This window comes from Camelus bactrianus, chromosome 9 (genome assembly GCF_048773025.1).
Source record: "Camelus bactrianus isolate YW-2024 breed Bactrian camel chromosome 9, ASM4877302v1, whole genome shotgun sequence".
Classification (NCBI taxonomy): Eukaryota; Metazoa; Chordata; class Mammalia; order Artiodactyla; family Camelidae; genus Camelus; species Camelus bactrianus.
This window is the reverse complement of record NC_133547.1, coordinates 70,493,127-70,514,228: the sequence shown is the minus strand read 5'-3', so window position 1 is coordinate 70,514,228 and position 21,102 is coordinate 70,493,127. Positions and strand designations below refer to the sequence as shown.

Here is a 21,102-nt window from a genome sequence, read left to right as displayed (position 1 = left end):
GTGTGTGTGTGTGTGTGTGTGTGTGTGTGAATGCATACTATTTATTTTGGGGAGGGAGGAGATGGGATCAAAATAACACATTCAGTAGACTACTACAATTTTTAATAAAAATCACATCATTCACTCCAGCCAATAACTCCTCAAATATTTTTGGTGAAAAAGAAAGGGAGTTCTAAGACTGGCCCAGGTCAGAAGAGAGTGAATCTAGTAGCTGAGAAAAGGTTAGATTATCTCTGACACAAGTAAAATAAAACCTGGTTTCCAAATCAGCTTCAAATTTTAAAACACAGAAATTTAAGTGGTCCCAGTGAATAAATAAGATGTCCCTGAAAATCCTGCAGTTCTGCCCATAGACACTGCACATGCTTCCCATCTCTTACTTCCCTCCTGATTATTAACCATCTTCTAAAAGCCTCAAGTGGTCCTTACCATTGCGTTAAGCTGGGAGTTGCTCGCTTGCGTAATGCCTAGAATGTTGGTGGTATGCATCACTTCAACTGAAAAACTCGGCAGCCAACTCGCAATCCGGGACCCTAAAACAAACGAGAATCCAGCGCAAGTTTTAGAGACCTCTTTCCTTGTGTCATCTGCTCCACAGTCGGCCACTCTGTGATAGCAGTTGGTATCCACTGGGGCTACTTTACACGAGGCCTTCTGACCAAGTGCTCCAGGTATATTAGCTCAATTAATCCCCAATAAAACCATCTATTATTATTCCCATTTTACTCTTCTCAGAGATTTGACCCCAGTACTCTTGTTGGTCCCCAAGGGACTCAGAAGTTACGTAATTTGCCAAAGATCACGCCATTTAATTATGGTGGCCAGGACTTGAAGCCGGTCAGGCTCCAGAACACTTCACTACTGGACTCTCCTGCTTTCCAGGGGCTCTGGATCCACACAAACTCAACCCACTCTCACAGCCTACACTATAAGGAAAGTTTTCAAGGTTCTAAAGCTGCTACACAGAGAAGGTTTTGCTCCTCTCCTTCACACTACTACTCATTTGGAGGCATATTTTCACAATTATTTTCATGAAGAATTTTCTACTTAACAATCTGCTTTAAAGACCTTAGTTTTCTGCTTTAAAATTCTTTTCAAAGAGTTCTACAACACAGGCAGGTGGACTAACAGTATGGAGATTCTGCTGCTTCTGCCATTCTAAGGAAAGGGGCTCCTAAGATATACCACCACCACCAGGTCTCGGCATTGAAACACCTCCACATCAAGCCACACATCTAAGGAGAATTTTCCTTTTTTTCACAAAGAAGCACTGAGGCTCAGAATACAAAATAAGTTCAATGGCTGTCTCAAAGGTCTTGCCTGACAGATTGTGCCCAATAAAAAGCGAGATACTTATTTCATGTACTTACTAGGGAGAAATAAAGTTGACTATCTATTTTGACTAAGTTTTCAGCAATAATTCATAAAATAATGATGACAAAGCCAGGACCAGTGTCCAAGATCTGCTACACTATCTCAGAAATTGTACCTGGTGGAGGCCTTAATTAAGAGCCACAGAGCAGCCCATCTACACCTGTCCAGCATTTCTGGCCCAGCCAGCCAAGAAGCCATCATCGCTCCTCTCAGAGAGCTGACTCCACTCCTCCCGTCCTTTCTATCAGAGATTTTAATGTGCCACCACTCCCACCATGCTCCACCCTGGGAAACTCAAATCAGAGACCTGAGGAGCACTTCTACTAAATAGCCCAGGGATACCTATTTTACAGTAAGAAATACGAACTCACAGAATTTAGTGGTATTAGAATTGATGAAAATCAACAATAGCCTGATGTAATGTGAATTAAAGAAGGATGATCAACCAGCCCCTGCTACAGTGCCCATGGCCTTAGAATTTTAAGTATGGTTTTATTACAACCCCTAGCAATATTCTGGAAGGTGGAATATTCATATTTTATGGACAATGGGGTTCCAGTTCTGAATCTGCTTCTGGTACTCACCAGAAAGGCTACTCAATGACCATTATATGCGTAAGTATTACACCAATGCAATAAATTATTAGCAATGGTTAACTTACATTAAACTGATTAAGAGTGCTCCTTACAGGCACACTTGATTCAGTTTTAACTACTTCCACCTCCCCTCCTCCCCTCCTCCAAGTTCACATAGAATCTAGCAAAACGCCTGGCACAAACTAACCTCTCAGTGCTATCTATACTTAGTGAACATTTTCAATTAAAACTGAAATATAGTATTAAACTCACCCACACAGTGCAACTTACTAAAACAGCATCCACTAAGGGAAGAAAACCTTGTGCGTGGTTTTAGAAGTTGAAACCAACTAACCGTCGAAGTGGAAGAAGTGATTGTGCTGGTTTAAGCGAGGTCTGCCTTCGGCTGCAGCTACAGGAACCAAATTCTCATCCAAGTTCTCTCCTTGATGGTCTTCCCTGATGCGATTACTGTCAGCAATATTAAGAGACATCCTGCACGTTGGGCAGGAAGTGTCTTGTTCTAGCCAGGAACGAAGACAGGAGCTACCAAAAAGTCCAAAATAAGATATCCTTAGCATATTTTGTGAGAATTCACCAGAAGTACTCTGAATATATCAGCATTATTGGTCATTAAAGAAATGCACATCAAAACCACACTCACTGGGATGGTTATTATCTAAAAAACTTAAAATGGCAAGTATTGATGAGGATGTGGAGAAACTGGAACCCCTGTGCATTGTTGGTAGGAATGTAAAAATGGTGTAATCACTATGTTTAATTTTTTGACGAACCACCATACTGTCATTTGATCCAGCAATTCCATCTCTGGGTATATATGCAAAAGAATTGAAAGCAGGGTCTTGAAAAGACATTTCTACATCCATGTTCGCAGCAGCAATACTCACAATATCAGAAGGTAGAAACTACCCAAATGTCCGTTGGCAAATGAATGGATAAGCAAAATGTGATATATACACACAACAGAATGTTTTTCAGCTTTAGAAAGGGATGAAACTGACACATGCTCCAACATGGATGAATCTTTAAGCCATTATGCTAAATGAAATAAGCCAGACATAAAAGGACAAACACTCTATGATGTGCTATTATGTGACAGTAGTCAAAGTCACAGAGGCAGAAAATAGAACGGTAGTTGCCAAGTGCTGGGGAGGAGGGGGGAATGGGGAGTTATTGTTTAATGGGTACAGAATTTCAGTTTAGGAAGATAAAAAAGTTCTGGAGATGTATGGTGGTGACGGTTGCACAGCAATGTGAATGTACTTAATGTCACTGTACTGCACACTTGAAAATGGTTAAATGGTAAATTTTATGTTATACATATAAATATATTTTTTACCACAGTGAAAAATTACATTTGAGAATTATCATTAAAAAAAAAAAAAACACCTTAATGAGAATCCACTTTCCACCAACTAGGATGGCTATAAGAAAAATAGAAAATAAATATTGTTGAGGATATGAAGGAATTGGAACCTTCATATATTGCTTATGGGATGTAAAATGGTGCAGGTGCAGCTGCTGTGGAAATCTTGGTGGTTCTTTAAGAAGTTAAACCCAGAATTACCCTGTGATTCAGCAAATTCCACTCCTAAGTATACACCCAAAAGAATTAAAAACAGGTACTCAGTAAAAACATACCAGTTCACAAATGTTGATAGTAGTATTATTTCCAATAGCTAAAAAGTATAAATAACCTAAATGTCCATCAATGGATGAATGGATAAATACATTGTTTAATTATTATAAAAAATATTTAAACTCAGCCATAAAAAGGAATGAAATACTGACATGTACTATAAGTTGGATGACTTTAAAAGCTTTATGCTTAGTAAAGAAGCCAATCACAACAAGTCACATATTGTATGATCCCTTTCATATGAACTGTCCAGAACAGGCAAATCCAGAGAGACAGAAAGCAGATTAGTGGTTGCCAGGCAATATGGGGAGGGAGGAATGGGGAGTGATTTTCTTTAATGAAGTGTTATTCTGGAGTGATAAAAAAGTTTTGAAACTAGAGAGAAGTGGTAGCTGCACAACACTGTGAATAAACTAAATGCCACTGAACTGTACGCTTTCAGATGGCTAACTGTATGTTGTCTGAATTCTGTCTGAATCAAAAAAATTAAATCCTAAAATTAATCTAATCATCTGCTTGAAAAAATCTCTTCTGAGCTAAAATACACTCTTTTTTCCATTTGTTTTTGTTTTGTTTTGTTGGGGGAATAATTAGGTTTATTTATCTATTTATTTATTTATTTATTATTATTTTAAAATGGAGGTACTGAGATTGAACCCAGGACTTAAATGCATGCTAGGCATGCACTCTACCACTGACCTATATACCCTCTCTCCCTGCTAAAATATACCTGAGTTATTCTTCCAAACTCTCTCCAAGCTCCTTGGAGAAAGTTTCTTGAGAAATGTATGTCTGGTCTTCCAACCTCAACAACCAGCACTACTATCCATCCAGTTACACAGCTACAAAACTAGAAGAATCACTGACACCTTATGTTCCTCACTTTCCCATGGCCAGTTATCACCACATGCTTCCTACTCCTTCTCAACATGCCCACTCCTCTCCAGCTCCACTTCCCCCACCACAGTCCAAGCTACTTTCAAGGCACACCTGAACCACTGCAGCCTTTACTAACTAGTCCCCCTGAAACCGCATATTTGATCCAGAACCCCTACTTTAAAACCATCAATGGCCCTCAAAGCCCCTGTAGGCTCCAGCTCCTGCCTTCCCTTGCCTCAGGAAACACCACATCCCCCTGACATTCTGAGTTCCAGTCACACAGTTTCTCTTTTATTCCCTCCTGCTACAGAAACATTCCCTCTGTCTTAAAGCACTCTTCCGCCCCATCCTTTCTTTTGCTGACTTAACTCCTACTCATTGTCAAGAGTTACTTTCTCCAGATGTGAGTCAGATTCCTTTGTTACAAGCTCTCAAGAACCATGTTCCTTTTCTTTCTTATAAATCTCAATTTATACTTCCACATTCATAAACATGGCTGGTTAATCCATGTTAAACTCCATTAGGCTGTAAATTTCATGAAAGCAAAGACCATATCTGTCATTTTTATTTTATTCCCCAGAACCCAACACAGCACCCAGCACATTAAAAAAATAAGTCAATAAATTTGTCAAGTTACTAATACTCTAGCTCCAAAGCCCTTCTAATATTAAAAAAGGAGAAGAAAAATTATCTGGGAATATAAAATAAAGGAAGATTAAAGACGCAAAGATTATAACTTTCTCAATATGCAAAACTGACCAGAGATGCAAAAGGCCAAAAGACACCTCAAGGTCCATCAACACCAAAAACATCCAGTCTAAAAACAGAATGATTTCGATCCCTGTAAAAATGACTAATGTAAGGCAGTGAGGACTGCAACAGTATTAGCCTGTATCACACACATATCTATCTAGTACAGTCTTGACGGTTTTCAAAAGATCCCTTTTTGTAATCCTTGGTACCACAGTCACAGTTCTTCTGGACTAGCTCAGCGTTTCTGGTCTAATCTCCACCTCAACAAATTTCCCTGGTGTGTGTTTTTATGTTGCTATTGGGCATATGCAAAATGCAAAAATATATATTCTCTCATCCCAATTAGGGAATAAGCTGTTTGAAAGCAAGGATTCCCTTATCCTTTTAAGTCTTACAGGAATAATTTGCTATACCTCAGAGCTTAAAAGAAGAAGGAATATGAAGACAGCTAACATTTCTAGAAATTAAGATGGCCACTGTGAGTGGGGAACAGTCCTGCGGTGCAAGGAAGAGGCTGAGGAATAAGGAAGACACCCCAAAGCTCCCCATTCCACTCTCCCACTCAGTAACAGCACATATCCAGTCTGAAGGAAGGTCCCCACTCCTCAACCAGGGTTGGTCTTAAGCCCAGGCACAAAAAGCACCCACATGCCCAGGACAGAATACCAGTTCCATGGGGCCCTTCACAAAGCTCCTACTTGTGGAAAAGATGACCACAGGGCAGCTTCCTTGCAGCCTGCATGGAATCCCAGCAGATGGCACAGTCATCGTTATTGACAGCCAGCTCCTCTGGAGTTGCAACCGCAAACCTGTAAAAAACAAAATGCACCTGGCAGGGATCTCTGTCAATTACACACACAAATAGTGACCATCACTTCATAGACTTCACCTTCCTAACAGCGCAGTTATGGAGGAACTGTGTTCAGTAAAAAATCTCCACCATGTGTTCTCTTCATAGCCCATCAAAGAGCAAGTAAGAAACCCACACACAGAAACTAACTTTGTCTTAACAATGGCTCCTGTTAGCGATGACCTGATAGAATATTTCTGGGTAAATCAAAGGCATTAAGGCCCCCAGAGAGCCAGACACAAAAAAGATACCTGTTAATCTGACACTTTCAGGTTTGGTATAGCATCATGTTAGCCTCAGGGTGGTATGTGAATGTTTCCTCCAGTGAGGTTAAGGGTGTGTGTACGTGTGTGTGAGAGTGTGTGTGTGTGAGTGAGAGAGTTTGTGTGTGTGTGTGTGTGTAAATATGCATGTGTAAGGAATAAACTAAAAGGGCAGAAGCCCAAGAAAACTTCCTTTAATAATAATGATGATAAAAACAATGACCTAATAAAAGAACCTAATTATTTACTGAGCACGTACTAGGTACGCAGTACTATTCTAAGTATATTTCGTTTATTATCCCTTTGAATCCTCCCAACAGTTCAAGGAAGACGGTTCTGCTATCATTCCTAGATATAACCAACTGGGGCATAGGGAGGTAAGTAAATTGCCCAAAATCACATGGCAAGTAGGTGGGGATCCATACCCAGGCAACCTGACTCCACAGCCTATGCTCTTCACCATTCCACTGAGAGTTTACAAAAGCAGGTTCTCATATAATCTGGGATCTGTTATTATTAAAGATCTAAAATAAGCCAACGTCAGTAACGCCCACTTGTGCCCACTTACCTGGCTTCCATGTTTCCAACCACTCGTAAATAGTTCTTGTGCCGGCGGATTCGACGCTGCACCTCATGAAACAGGTAACGCAGCTGCATAAAGATGACTAAGCTGGCCATGGATAACCAGATGTTGCCAAATAACTTAACAAGAGGGAAAGAAAATAAAACACACAATAAAAATGATTGTGAAATTACTAGCACTGAGGGTGAGGTATGCAACAGAGGCTTTTAATTGTTAGTGAAGGTGAACTGGAATAATCTTTTAGGAAGCAAGTGCATACATTTATCTCATTAAACCAACAATGTACATGATCTTTGGCCTAGTCATTCCATCACCAGCAATCCTCCAGAGGAACTAATGAGAAATTTTAAAGCTTTATGCAAAATGATGTCCATCCATGCAATTATAAAAAAGAAAATCAGGAAACAGAAGAATGCACAGTAGGGGGATGGTTAGGTTGTAAACTAATGCAGTATTATATAGTCATTAATTATATTTACTATAAAATATAATTACATATTAATATTTTATATATAACATTTTGAAGGCTAATTACATGGGAAAATAATTTTTGTTAAGTAGAAAAGGATAAAAGTACTTAAAAAAACTAATAAGTGACAAAAGAAAATTATGTGATGATGTGAAGCTGAAAACAACTGAATACAATCTAAATACTCCACTATGGGGGCTGGTTAATTAAATCATCATACCTCTATGTGGTGGAATTTTTACCTTAAAGGCATTAAAATGATATAGAAGAACTGTTGCTAGCAAAAGATGTACATAATACACGAGCTACAAAAACACTATGAACTATATGCCCAATATATGATCTCAATTATGAATGTATAATTTGAATTTGTAAAGCAGCAGTAAACACAACAAATGTCAACAGTTATCTGTGGACATTTGTTTAGGGAGCCTTTAAAACTATATTTTCAAAGTTACTGTTAAAAAGTAGACTTAGAAACGTGCTGTGTTTAACTCAATAATTTTTAAATGCTACTTTGATAGGCTTATAATTTAAATAAAGTGTCCACCAAATATACCAAATAGGTTGATTCTCACCATTCTTAGATCACTGAAGTGCTAACCAGTGTAGCAGGTTTTCAGCATAGTGATTTCTTCCACACCAGAGTAAAATGTAAACAATGAAGTAGGAGGAATTAAGTATAAAGACTTTGTTTTTCATTACAAAGATGGGAAATTTATGAATCCATGAAGTAGCTAACACTGAGGGAACTCCCATTATTACTACCTACAAAGTAACTGCTAAATATTAGAAGCCATAGAAACTATGAGAGGAATTCCCTTAATTTCATGCTAAAAGAATTATCTATTGACTTGGTTGGTAGAGTTAACTAAGTCTAGGAGGATGATGGGTACCAGCCAAAGTGGTTCCACACTGCTTTACACCCAGCAGCAAAAAGGGTGAGGGCACAGCTGCATCATTATTATAGTTTTTAATGAGTCATCCACAAATGTTCTATTTATTAACATACTAAATAGGGTTCCTGATTCTGAAAAAGTTACCTCTCTGTTAAAGCCCCTTCTGGGAAACTTACCAACATGTGAATATGGTGCATGAGGTCCAGGGACAAGAGAGTGAGCTCCATGACAAAATCCGTATAATAGACGTATGTTCCCTTTCCTTCCCATGTCCCTTCATGGTTGAGGTCCCACAGGTGAATTACATATCTGCAGCGAATAGAGATGAATCATGTTAATGATTTACTGTTACAATTGAATTTGGATTTGGCTCAAACATGATATAGTACAGTCACATTTTTACGTATTTTATAAATGGTTTATCTTGAAATCACCTGTATGAGTACACTTCAGTCACCTCCCTCCCAAATTTCTACTCACCGTAAAATCACATGAGCAGTCCTCACTGTTACAAGAAGAGACTGAAAAAAGAGACAGATTTTATCTTTTTAACAAAATTTAGGATTGCTCAGACCAAACTTACTTTACAAGATTATAAAAGACAAACATTTCTCAGTTCAATTAAAAAGCAGGTTGTTCAATGCTGGGGGGAAGTACTGAAGGAAGTTAGTCAAAAGGTACAAACTTTCAGTTATAAAATAACTAAGTAATAGGAATGTAAGATACAACATGATGACTACAGTTAACAGTGCATACGGTATATCTGAAAGTTGTGAAGAGAGTAGGTCCTAAAGGTTTTCACTACAGGGAAAAAAACATTTTTTTCTTTTTCTTTTTGTATCAATACAAGATGATCCTTACTGTGGTTACCATTTCACAATAAATGTAAGTCAAGTCATTATGCTGTACACCTTAAACATATACAGTGTGCTATACATCAATCCTATCTCATTAAAACTTCAAAGGGAAAAAAAAGCAGATTGTTAAGTTTACCACCCATTTTATTTCCATGGAATATTTTCATGACCTAAAAACCCAACTTTTATTGAGCCTTTTCCTGTTAATAGGTGACAACGAATTATACCTGTCCATCTCCCAGGGATGCCTTCTACAATCTTGAGAGTCACTCTAGTAGTCTGACATTACTTCTATTTCATACAGCATTAAGTCGCCATAACTGACTATCCTAAGAGGGTGCCTGAATATTTGGTGACCCCATACCCAAGTATAGCTTAGGTACTAGTATCCTAGAAATGAGTACCTGTTCTCTACATAACACTTTCCACACAGAAGAAAATATGATGAAAGAAATAAAAAATAAGTCCCTCGTGGTATTTTTGTGTTATAGAAATTGACGTTAAGAAAAATTTCCTCTTAATTTTGCGGAATAGAACTGTTATATTCTTTATGTTTGAGATCAGGAAACTCCCATTTACAATGGAAAATATTTAAATAGAAGAGAAACACTATAAATGTAAAAATATGACAGTTCAAAATATTGAATCTGTAACACGATAAATTACCTTTTAAAACATTACTGAGCTAAAATAAAAATATGTACTAACCCAACAGGCCTAATTTAAATGTCTTTATTTTTAAATATATGTTTTTCAAAGTTTGGCCTAATAGTAATTAAAAGGTAGAGAACCAAAAAAGGAAAACACAGTATGAAATGGTGACTTATAATAAAATACATCTAAAGCAAACTAATATAAGCCAGAGTAAACAAATTTTAAGCAGATTTTTTTCTCAAGAAGAAATACATTTGTGTATCTTTCATATATAGAAACTATTCAACTAGGATTGTAAATAATTTTACTAAGGACTTAAATGTTCTTTTCTAATTTTACTTACACTACTATATTATACTCTGAAATGAATACTATTAAGTGCAAAATAAATTTTAACCCTATTCTAACAAATTCCCAATTAGTAATTCCATTAGTGTTTTGATATTAACCATCTATTGATATTGATATTAGATATCTATTATTTTTATTTTTTTCATTAATAACAGCAATTATGGGCAAAATAAAAGTATTTTGACTCAGGAAAAAAGCAAATATAGCCACTGAATATAAAGGATATGTAACAATTTTGATTTCTACTGAAAAGAAATTAGTACTTTCAAAAAGGTTGTTAAAAGTAAAATTCAAAATATACATGAATCTCTCAAATTATTCTTTCAAAATAATGAACATAGTTTACATATTTATTATATTACTCTGTAAACTCTTAATTTATGCCCTATATAAAAAATACCAATTATAGAGTATGTCCTTATAGACCAACACAAATCACTGGTTACAGTATCTTCCTACTTGGAAGCCACAGGATTAGGATTGTGCTACTTCTGCCACCTCAGACCTTTAAGCAGTTCACTTCATCCTCTATGCCTGTGTCCCCAATCATAAAGAGGAATAATAAAATTAACCAATACATGTAAGGTATTTAGAACAATCCCCAGCATATAGTAAGCACTATATAAATGTTGACAAAAATAATTAGTTGACCCTGGGGCAATGCAGGGGGTAATCTGAGTATAAACTATAGTCAGCCCTCCACATCCAGTTCCTCCACACCCGTGGATTCAACCAACCAGGGACTGTGTAGTACTGCGGTATTTACTATTGAAAAACATCCACGTATAAGTGGACCCACACGGTTTAAACCTGCATTGTTCGAGGATCAACTGTATTTTGTATTAGGTTGTAGCAAGGATTACATGAAACTACACACACAAAAGCATTCAGTACCAATGCCCAATACAAAACAGAAGACTGCTTATTAAATGAAAGACCAGATACCCATCAGTCACTTCATGGTGAAAATAATCTGTCAATAATCCTCTAGCTTCCTTGAAAATATACAGGAATACAATCAGAGCAAGAACTTGTGTCTGCATCTTACCTCTGCAGCCATGAAAGCCAACGTGTGCATCCCATGGGTGTAGCCTGTGACACAACAGACAACCGCTAACCCACAGCAGGAAAGCAGCATGGCAATCAATAGAGACAGAACTCGACCGTGGCTACTCATCGGTGTAGTGGGGGAAAAAGAGAGCTGAAATGTGCAAAACAGAAGAAGGAAACTCATTCTTCTGTGCAGTAGTGTTAAACTTCACTGAGAAACTCAAGGTTAACCTTGGTGTCTTAGGTCTGTGCTTAGCTGCGTGGCCAAATGCAAAGCACAGAAAAGTGTCCCATTATCAGATGGTTAAAATTCTCCAACTAACAGAAATATGAGCTGATATTTTGAGATCTTTACCATTTAATTTATGGAATATAACAATATACGTTATATTTTCATCTCAAATTTTCAAGGATCCTCCTACCAGTGAGATTATAAGCCTCTAGAAACAATTTGCCAAAGGTATATAACTTTGTCTTCTAGCATTCAACAGGACACGGGACAGCACCATATTCTCTTGTGTTCTCAATCTTGCTCTAGCCCTACTACCCAAAAGTCACTTGAGAGGACATTCCTAGCCTGTTCACGGCCAGTACAACTGAAATATAATCCAGGTGCAGATTTACTACTATCATAATGCTATGTTAATAGTATACAAAGAGAGGCAACACCTTGGGAAACGAGGCCTGGAGTTTCAACTCCCAAGCATGAAAGTGTAGATACCAAATCAGTTACAAAGGTTAGAAGCTCCTGTTCCTGACTGCAATGGGGGATGAGCTGTGAAACAGCTCAAGGCTTTGAGCCTAAGATTAGCTTTGCACAGAGGAGCAAGGACCACCTGGTGTGAGGTCCATAAGGACTGGGTAAAGAAGGGGGAAAACAGAGCTGCAGAGTGGGTTTAACTCAGGGTAGGACTGTATGTAGGTGCCTGTTTACCTGGGATCCATTAGATTAGTTTGGGGGCACTAACGAGTGAAGATTCACCTGCACAGCTCTGATCCCAAGCCAAGGGGCAGATCTTGTACCCAGATAGAAAAAGATTCAGCTCTCCAGAGACCAAGGAAGACAAGACACGCTACTTCAGTCCTTGTCCAGGGATAGAAACAATGTAAACTAGTCAGAAAGAAGGGCTCCAAATATTAGATTAAGAATGGGGAAAATGGAAGGAGATTACAACAGAAAATATCTGGAAAAGACCAGCTTTTTTTTAATTTATATAATAAGGTTTCCTTGCACTGTGATCAAATTAGTTTGTATTGGTTCAGTGACCCCACAGGGTCTGCAATGCAATACTATTGGAGCAGGGAGGAAGCCTCCCTAAGAGACACTGACCCTGCCTTCCTTTGATCCTGCTGCTGGAGAAAGTTTCTCAAGAAATAAGCAGTAGGGACCCAATCCAAGAGATTTCCCCTGGAGGGCTATCCTGCCCATGCGTGTTATGGCTCATTCATATTACACAGTTCAGACCTGGCAAATATGTGACCAAGTAGGAAAAGAGGTTGGCTAAAAACTCACATATTCAAACCGGTCCTTGCAGAGCTGAACCATCAGATGCAGAAATACCAGTCCAGCAAACCAGAGGCACCACATGACCACTTCTTCCACTGTCTGGACATTCAGCACACCAAAAATGAAAATGAACTTGTAGAAAATAAAATTCCAAAACTTGTCTTTGAGGTGCTAAAAAGAAAAATATTTATAAAGGTAAGTACCATTACACCTAACTGATTTTAAAGAGTACCATTATAACTAACTCATAACAAAAGCTGGCTTCTATGGAGAAAATATTCTCTACTTCCTAACACTTGTCCACAAGAAAATAGAAGACAAAGAAAAAAATGAGCCCTCTGAAAAATAAAAGACCCCAGAAAGTAACCTATAGACTCTGCAACTTGTTTTTTGTTTTTTGTTTTTTTAGGGTAAGTGGTAACTAGGCTTATTTATTTACTTATTTTTTAAGTGGAGGTACTAGGGATCGAACCCAGGACCTTGTGCATGCTAAGCAGGCACTCTACCACTGAGCTATCTCCTCCCCCTCTGGTCACTCTAGATTGAATTCTTCAGTCAGTTATGAAATTTTAGCCACTAAAAGGGGGAATTATATTAGTTTAGTACCTTATGTATTAATTAATAATACATATATTTCCAACACACACAAAAATGGTGACAGCTACAAGTATCATTTCTAATACTTGTGTTCTCTGGATTCCTAAAACAAGCAAAAGATTAGATATTCTTTTTTTAACATCCTTCAGATTAAAATATGACTATGCTCATTTGACAGCCAAAATCAATAATATATGAAAAAGTACAAAGAAAATAAAAATGATGCCTTGACATTTTTATGCATTTTTCTTCCTAAGTGTAAAACATTAATTTTTTATTATTTTATTGAAGTATAGTTGACTTACAATGGTGTGTTAGTTTCAAGTGTACAGCAAAGTGATTCAGTTATACATTTATATATATATTCTTTTTCAGATAATTTTCCACTATAGGTTGTTATCAAATATTGAATATAGTTCCATATACTATACAGTAGGTCCTTGCTGTTTATCTATTTTATATGTAGTAGTGTATACATGTTAATGCCAAACCCCTAATTTATCCCTCCCCCCTTTCCCCCCACTGGTTACTGTAAGTTTGTTTTCTATGTCTGTGAGTCTATTTCTGGTTTGTAAATAAGTTCATTTGTACCATATTTTTAGATTCCACATATAAGTGATATATTTGTCTTTCTGTTTAACTTCATGCTGAGCAATATTCCATCATTTACCACATCTTTATCCATTCATCTGTCGATGAACATGTAGGTTGCCTCCATGTCTTGGCTATTGTAAACAGTGCTGCTATGAACATTGGGGTTTATGTATCTTTATGATAGTTTTCTCTGGATATATGCCCAGGAATGGGATTGCTGGATCATATGGTAAGTTTATTTTTAGTTTTTTAAGGAACCTCCACACTGTGCTCCATAGTGGCTGCACCAATTTACATTCCCACCAACGGTGTAGGAAGGCTCCTTTTTGTCCGTACCCTCTCCAGCATTTATTATTTGTAGACTTTATAATGATGGCTATTTTGGCTAGTGTGAAGTGATACCTTATTGTAGCTTTGATTTGCATTTCTCTAATAATTAATGATACTGAGCATCTTTTCATGTGCCTGTTGGCCATCTATTTGGAGAAACGTCTATTTAGGTCTCCTGACCATTTTTTTTGATTAGGTTGTTTATTTTTTTGATATCAAGTTTCATGAGCTGTTTATATATTTTAGAAATTAATCCCTTGTTGGTCACATCTTTTGCAAATATTTTCTCCCATTCTGTAGGCTGTCTTTTCATTTTGTTTATAGTTTCCTTTGCTATGAAAAAAGCTTTTAAGTTTAATTAGGTCCCATTTATTTATTTTTGCTTTTATTTCCATCACTCTAGGAGACGGATCCCAAAAAATACTGCTGTGATTCATGTCGAAGAGTTTTCTGCCTATGTTTTCCTCTAGTAGTTTTAGAGTATCTGGTCTTACATTTAGTTCTTTAATCCATTTTGAGTTTACTTTTGTATATGGTGTTAAAGAATGTTCTAATTTCAGTCTTTTACATGTAGCTGTCCAGTGTTCCCAGCACCACTTATTGAAGAGATTGTCTTTTCTCTGCTGTATATTCTTGTCTCCTTTGTTATTGATTAATTGACCGCTAGTGCGTGGGTTTATTTCTGGGTTTTCTATCTTGTTCCATTGATCTGTGTCTGTTTTTATTCCAGGAGTATACTGTTTTGATTACTGTAGCTCTGTAGTATAGTATAGGGAGCATGATTCTTCCAGTTCTGTTCTTTCTCAGGATTATTTTGGCTATTCGGGGTCTTTTGTGTTTCCAGACAAAAAAATTTTTGGTTCCAGTTCTGTGAAAAATGCCATTGGTAACTTGGTAGGGATTGCACTGAACCTATATATTGTTATATATATTATTATATGTTATATGTTATTTTATATATATATAACAATTTTTGTACACTGTTTTATTTCACTTACATTGTGAGAACCTTATCAATATGAATGAATAATCTCTGAATATATTATTTCAGTGGTTACAAATGGACACTGAAATGTTTTTAATTTTTCACTGTGCATAAAATGTCACAATGAGTATCTTTGCACAGGTTTCTGTTTTTTCAGCATTATGGAACCCAAGGTTACAAATGTTGTTATGGTTCCCAACAAGTAACATCCACCTGATTTCAAAAGAAGTGATATAAATGTATACTCCCACAAGCAACACTTAAGTATATCTGCTTTCCTGTACTCTTTCCTATACTGAGTATGTCCAATTTTTAAAATCTTTACTATCCTGAAAAAATGGACAATGAGGGGCATCTAGCCAACAGATATTAAAACATACCCTCAAGCCATCTGTGGGAGTGGTGGGAATCAAGTACAGAGGACAAGGATGAAAACATGGTTCCTAAGTATACTTTTATATATAATACCTAACCATGTAAATGTTTCACAAATTCAAAAACTTAAAATAGAAAAAAAAAAAAGCAAAATTGAATAAAAACAGAAATAAGTGAACCTAAATGTAGAAATAAATGAACCTACATTTGGAACAAATTGATAAGATGACCACTTAAAGAATTATTTGGAGAAATGTTACACATTGTACTTTGACTTTACACTTTGTTCAAAGAATAAAAAGAACTAGGAATCCTTGGTGAATGTCTGTTTCCAGATCTGGGGTGGGAAAGCATGAGGTGAACATAGAACTTTCTGTGCCCTGATTGTGAACCTTTACTCCACCATCTATTTGCCATATAGCTTTGGGCAGGTCACTTAACATCCCCGTGCTCTGGTTTCCCATCCGTAAGATGGGTCTTATAACAACAGCATCTCACAGAATAGTTGGAGGAACAAGTAAGTGAATATATGTACAGTGCTTAAATAAGTGCCACAGTAGGTATTAAGTGCATAAAAAAATTTCCTTGTTCTAAATTTCCACTCAACAGTTTAATATTTGTCCCATTTTAGGTATTAAATGTCTCTGCCTCTAGACATTCTAGACACTTTATTTCTTGAACTTTGAGAACCCACAAAGCAAACTCGTATTGATTCTGTAGGGTTCTAACTCAAAATGGTGCTTTAAATGCTACTGGATGACACTGGTCAAAAACGGTCATCACAGAACATGAAAGACGTGATCTATACTGAAAAAACTGAAAGTAGAGTTGAGTAGCAACTGTGCCAATTATGATTACCTCCAGGTATATTTAAAAATCTCTGTAATACTCCCAAGGTTATGTTTTCTATACATTTTCAACTGATATTTAACATTTTTAGAAAAAGGAAGCAGTATGTATGAGAGTAATGTTCAAGTATCAGACCCTCTCACTTGAACACTGCTTGTAGAAATGGGGAATCTTAATTTATATTTCCAGAGGGAAAAACTAAAATCTCTCAGTAAATTCCTTTGGGAAAAAAATCCATATTCTAAGAGTGATATATATGATTATTTAAACTAAAACAAACCTGAGCTTGTTTAAAAATTACCTCATAGACGTCATGGGAAAGAGCTATGAAGAAAAATATTGGGACAACCTGGCTATGTTGACTATGGACTATGGATCACATAAAGTATTTTATCAATGCTAAATTTCCTGATTTTGATCATTGTGCTGTGGCTACTTAAGAAAATGTCCTTGCTTTTAGGAAATACATACTGAAGTATTTGAGGGTACCGGGGTATGATATCCACAATTTATTCTCAAACAGATCAGAAAAAATACATACATATAAATAAAAGGTACATATTAGATCAAATGGGACAAAATGTTAACAATTCTGAATCTGGATAAAGGCTACACAAAAGTCCTTCAAAGTATTCATGCAACCTTTCTGTAAGTTTGAAATTATACCAAATATAATTTTTTTTTTAATCTGGTCACAAGAATTCATCTTTGCTATTGGACTTACCTGTCTTTCACTCACTCGAAGAGGGCCAAACACAATACATTGGATTAGCTTAGCCACCAACATCAAAACACAGCAAGCAGTATTTACTAGAACCTGTACACAAATCAAAGAAAAGAAATTAATTTCCTCTTGTTGAAAAATAAAAGCAGCTCTTAAAATTTTTATATTAGGAATTCAGCCATCATTTCTACTGATTGAGCCTTTCTAGTTTTCTACCAGTACAAGACAAGTAATATTTGAAGGTACACACTTTTATGGGTGGCAGAGGTAGGGATGAGGAGTGGGGAGGAGAGGCACCAGCTTATTGGCTAATTCACAGAGCCCTGTCCCAACATGTACCCTCCAGCAGGCCACCTTCCCCTGAGTCTTAATTCAACTGTTTGTAACCTTGGTACTGCATGTATAAAACTGTGTGCACCTTATAAAACCATAGGTATCTCCAAGATACATCATTTCCTACATTACAGTTTTGATAGTTTAGAAGAAAATTTTTCAGAAAAATGAAGTTACCATGAACAGTAAAATCCAGAACCCAAACATCCTGCCCTGCCCTGTCAAATAAATAGGAGACATGTAAAGGAGGGTGGATAGTCACAAAGAAGTCACAAGACCGTGAAGATTTCAGAATCCATATAATAAGAATACATACATATAATTAATTGCAATGGGACAATCCGCAAACTGAAAGATATTTATGGTTAGTGTTGGCCTTAAAGGTTCTGGGGCATTAGAGGGGAGTGGAATTAAGAAAACAGGAAGAAAATTGACAGGAGGGGCTGAGAACTAAAAGGCAACCATGAGACACCAATATAAAACTAAGGCCTTCTTCACCAGTAAGCAGGAAACTTTCTCTTTCTTAGTAATTAAGAGATGGATCTCCTTACACCTACACAACAAATCTAAAGCTTACAAAATGAAAACATGGGCTGCCCCTGACTTAGGCTAGTGTGGCACATCACATTAGAATGCTCAGATGATTTTTAAAACCGCACAACCAGAAAGAGCCAAAAGAACCCTGATAAAGATAGTAAAGATGACTATTAAGAGCAAATGAAAATGAACAGCAACCCAACATAGAGCCTGCTTCAATCTCTGATTCACTAAGTTTATAGGAAGGTGGCCATATTCTTCTTCCCAGGTCATTCTTACCTCTGCTTTTAAAAGAATCAAATGATATTTCAAAAATAAGTAAATCTAGATAAACAAGTTTGTACTGTATAGCACAGGGAACTATATTCAATAGCTTGTAGTAACTTATGGTGAAAACTATGAAAACGAATATATGTATGTTCCTATATGACTGAAGTATTGTGCTGTACACCGGAAATTGACACAACATTGTAAACTGACTATACTTCAATAAAAATGTGTTAAAAATAATTAATAACTTAAAAATAAAAATAAGTAAATAGAGGAAGGTGACAGATGAGATTAATATAAGAAAACAAGGTCCCCAAGAACTCTTCAAGGTCCCCTTAGTACTACATACCATCCAGCCCTTTGGTATTCCTGATACATTATACATAATGGCAATTCATCACAAAAGATTAAATTATGTTTAGTTACATTCTGCCTGTCTCATGGGGCAGGGGAAGTATATGATATATTTTTAAAGAACTGAAACAAAAATTGTTCTGCTGAAAAATGAAACTGTTCTGATAATTAAATCATTCAAATAACCAGAAAAAAACCCAAATTAGTTATCCAAAACATCCCACTTCCCTAACTTATGACTCCCTGTGGAATAGCCCTAATGAAAACATTCCAGCAAACAGCATAGAATACTAAATTTTAAGGAGATGAAAAGATGTTTAAAAGGCTCATCTTCATTCTGCTCTAAACCAGTTAATGGGAACCCCAGTAATGCTAATTAAGAAAAAATATAATGAGATAAAATCACACCCCAACTCCTCATGCCACATCCCCCAGCTGAACAGGATTTTTAAAATCAGCCAAACATCCACCAGCCTAATTTAGTTTTAAAATTCTTCCTGTTTTTGCAGGTAGGCATATGAAATAAAGAAGTAAATTCAACACATTTAGCACCTAACTTGTTCAAAGCATGTGGGAGGTTAAGAGAAATGAGGGCAATCTGGACCCTGCACTCAAAGAGCTTTCAGAAGCTACAGGACACAGCACTTGGTAAGCATCTAATAGACCAAGTTGGTTGCTGTGAGAACAACAAAGGAGAAATCAAATTTAGGGCCACTTAATCATTTCTCTGCCCTAAGGAACAGTCTCTTGCATCTTGGGTTACAAAGTAAGAAACAAAGTATTATTTCTCAGTTAAAAAAATTTTTTTAACTTTTTCTAAGTTCAAAAATGAGGTATAAAGGGGGAGGGGGTGGGAAGGGACAAACTGGGAGTTCAAAATTTGTAGATACTGACAGATATATAGAATAGATCAACAAGATTATACTGTAATATATACAAGATCTTGTGGTAGCTTATGGTGAAAAAGAATGTGACAATGAATATATGTATGTTCATGTATAACTGAAAAATTGTGTTCTACACTGGAAATTGACACAACATTGTAAACTGACTATAACTCAATAAAATTTAAAAAAATGAAGTATAATAATTTTGTACCTTTGATTGACCAAAAAAAATGAAAGTCCCTCATAATCCCATCACCGGTAGATAACTATTTCCTATTTTAATTTAAATAGATTTAAAAATTAGCAAGGCTAAGAAGGAAAAGGCTTGAGAAAGTAAACTGATATTAGAAAGGGATTTTATGTTAAAATACAGAGATAACCTTTCGTGAACTTTACATGAAAGCAAAGCTACAGAGGATTGGAAGCAACTAAAAATTATTTTAGGATTACAAAGTGTTTTTAAAAGCAACTCAATTATTAGTAACTATTCTTTGTCTATTTTTAGAAATATGTCTTAATTTCACAAATAATTGTCATTACAATAAAGATATGATAAATTCTCAATTTTAAAATTAACAAAGGCTTGAAAAATTGCAAATAATGGAAAGAAAAATAATTGTAGCATTCCTCATTTAAAAGCAAATCCCAAATTAGATCCCACTAGGTCACCAGCGACAGTCTTACAGAAACAACACTTCAGTCCATATTTAAAGCCACAGAACGGGGACAAAACTTCTCACCTCTAATAATCAAAATGAGGCTTACCTCCAGCAAGCCTAGTCTGAACTTCATCCTTGTAGACCACAGTAAAAGTACTAACCTCATTTTATTTGCTGTATACAGTAAATTAATGTTTCCTTGTGGGCAGAATCCAAACTTAAATATAACTAAATCTAAGTATAAGGGGTTCACCGAAGCACTGTTTATAATGGCAGAAAAATGGAAAACAAATGTCCAACAGGGAGACTAGTTCAATAAACCGTAAAGCAGCCATTCAATGGAATACAATGAAGCCAGGAAAACTAACTCAGCAGTTCTACATTTCCTAGTGTTATACAGAACCTGCAAGATAACTTGTTCACTGAAAAAAAAGCAAAGTGTAGAAATGTGATTACAATGCTAACTTCTGTGTGGAAAAATCTAGATGTTTGTATCACGTGTAGATGTGAACTATGTCAAAGACCTGATCAATCTGGATATTTCTTAGTCTTCTACTTAACACCAGCACTAATTACAAGAAACTGGTAATGGCCACTTCTGGGGGAGGGAAGGGGTAGCAAGGAGGGAGGTTTACTTTTCACTGCATATCACTTGTGTACCTTTTGACTTTTGTACCATAGAACACGCATTATTTTTTTAACAAAATTTTTAAAGTTTGGAATCTATTAAACTAACCCGACCAATTCTGAAGTTTCACATTATTTTTCTTATTCTATGATGGGAGATGGATAAGTAACAAACCCAAACTGGATAGCCTAAGTCTCAAGTTAACCCGTTTCAATACACAGTATTTCTACTATACTAAAATGCTTAAGAAAAGTTC

The 21,102-nt window shown here is 36.3% G+C and overlaps 1 protein-coding gene across 1 annotated transcript in view; it reads right to left on the bottom strand.

Moving 5' to 3' along the window:
* The window catches only part of AMFR (autocrine motility factor receptor), a 37,720-nt gene that overhangs the window by 12,044 nt on the left and 4,574 nt on the right, over window positions 1-21,102 (bottom strand). Inside the window, exons 2-10 of the mRNA XM_074370710.1 lie at window positions 17,179-17,271; window positions 12,731-12,895; window positions 11,216-11,368; window positions 8,786-8,826; window positions 8,482-8,614; window positions 6,923-7,056; window positions 5,940-6,050; window positions 2,305-2,495; window positions 430-533 (exon numbers count right to left, since the gene is read on the bottom strand). Of these exons, the coding sequence (XP_074226811.1) occupies window positions 430-533; window positions 2,305-2,495; window positions 5,940-6,050; window positions 6,923-7,056; window positions 8,482-8,614; window positions 8,786-8,826; window positions 11,216-11,368; window positions 12,731-12,895; window positions 17,179-17,271 (1,125 nt within the window). The remainder of the gene's footprint in view (window positions 1-429; window positions 534-2,304; window positions 2,496-5,939; window positions 6,051-6,922; window positions 7,057-8,481; window positions 8,615-8,785; window positions 8,827-11,215; window positions 11,369-12,730; window positions 12,896-17,178; window positions 17,272-21,102) is intronic.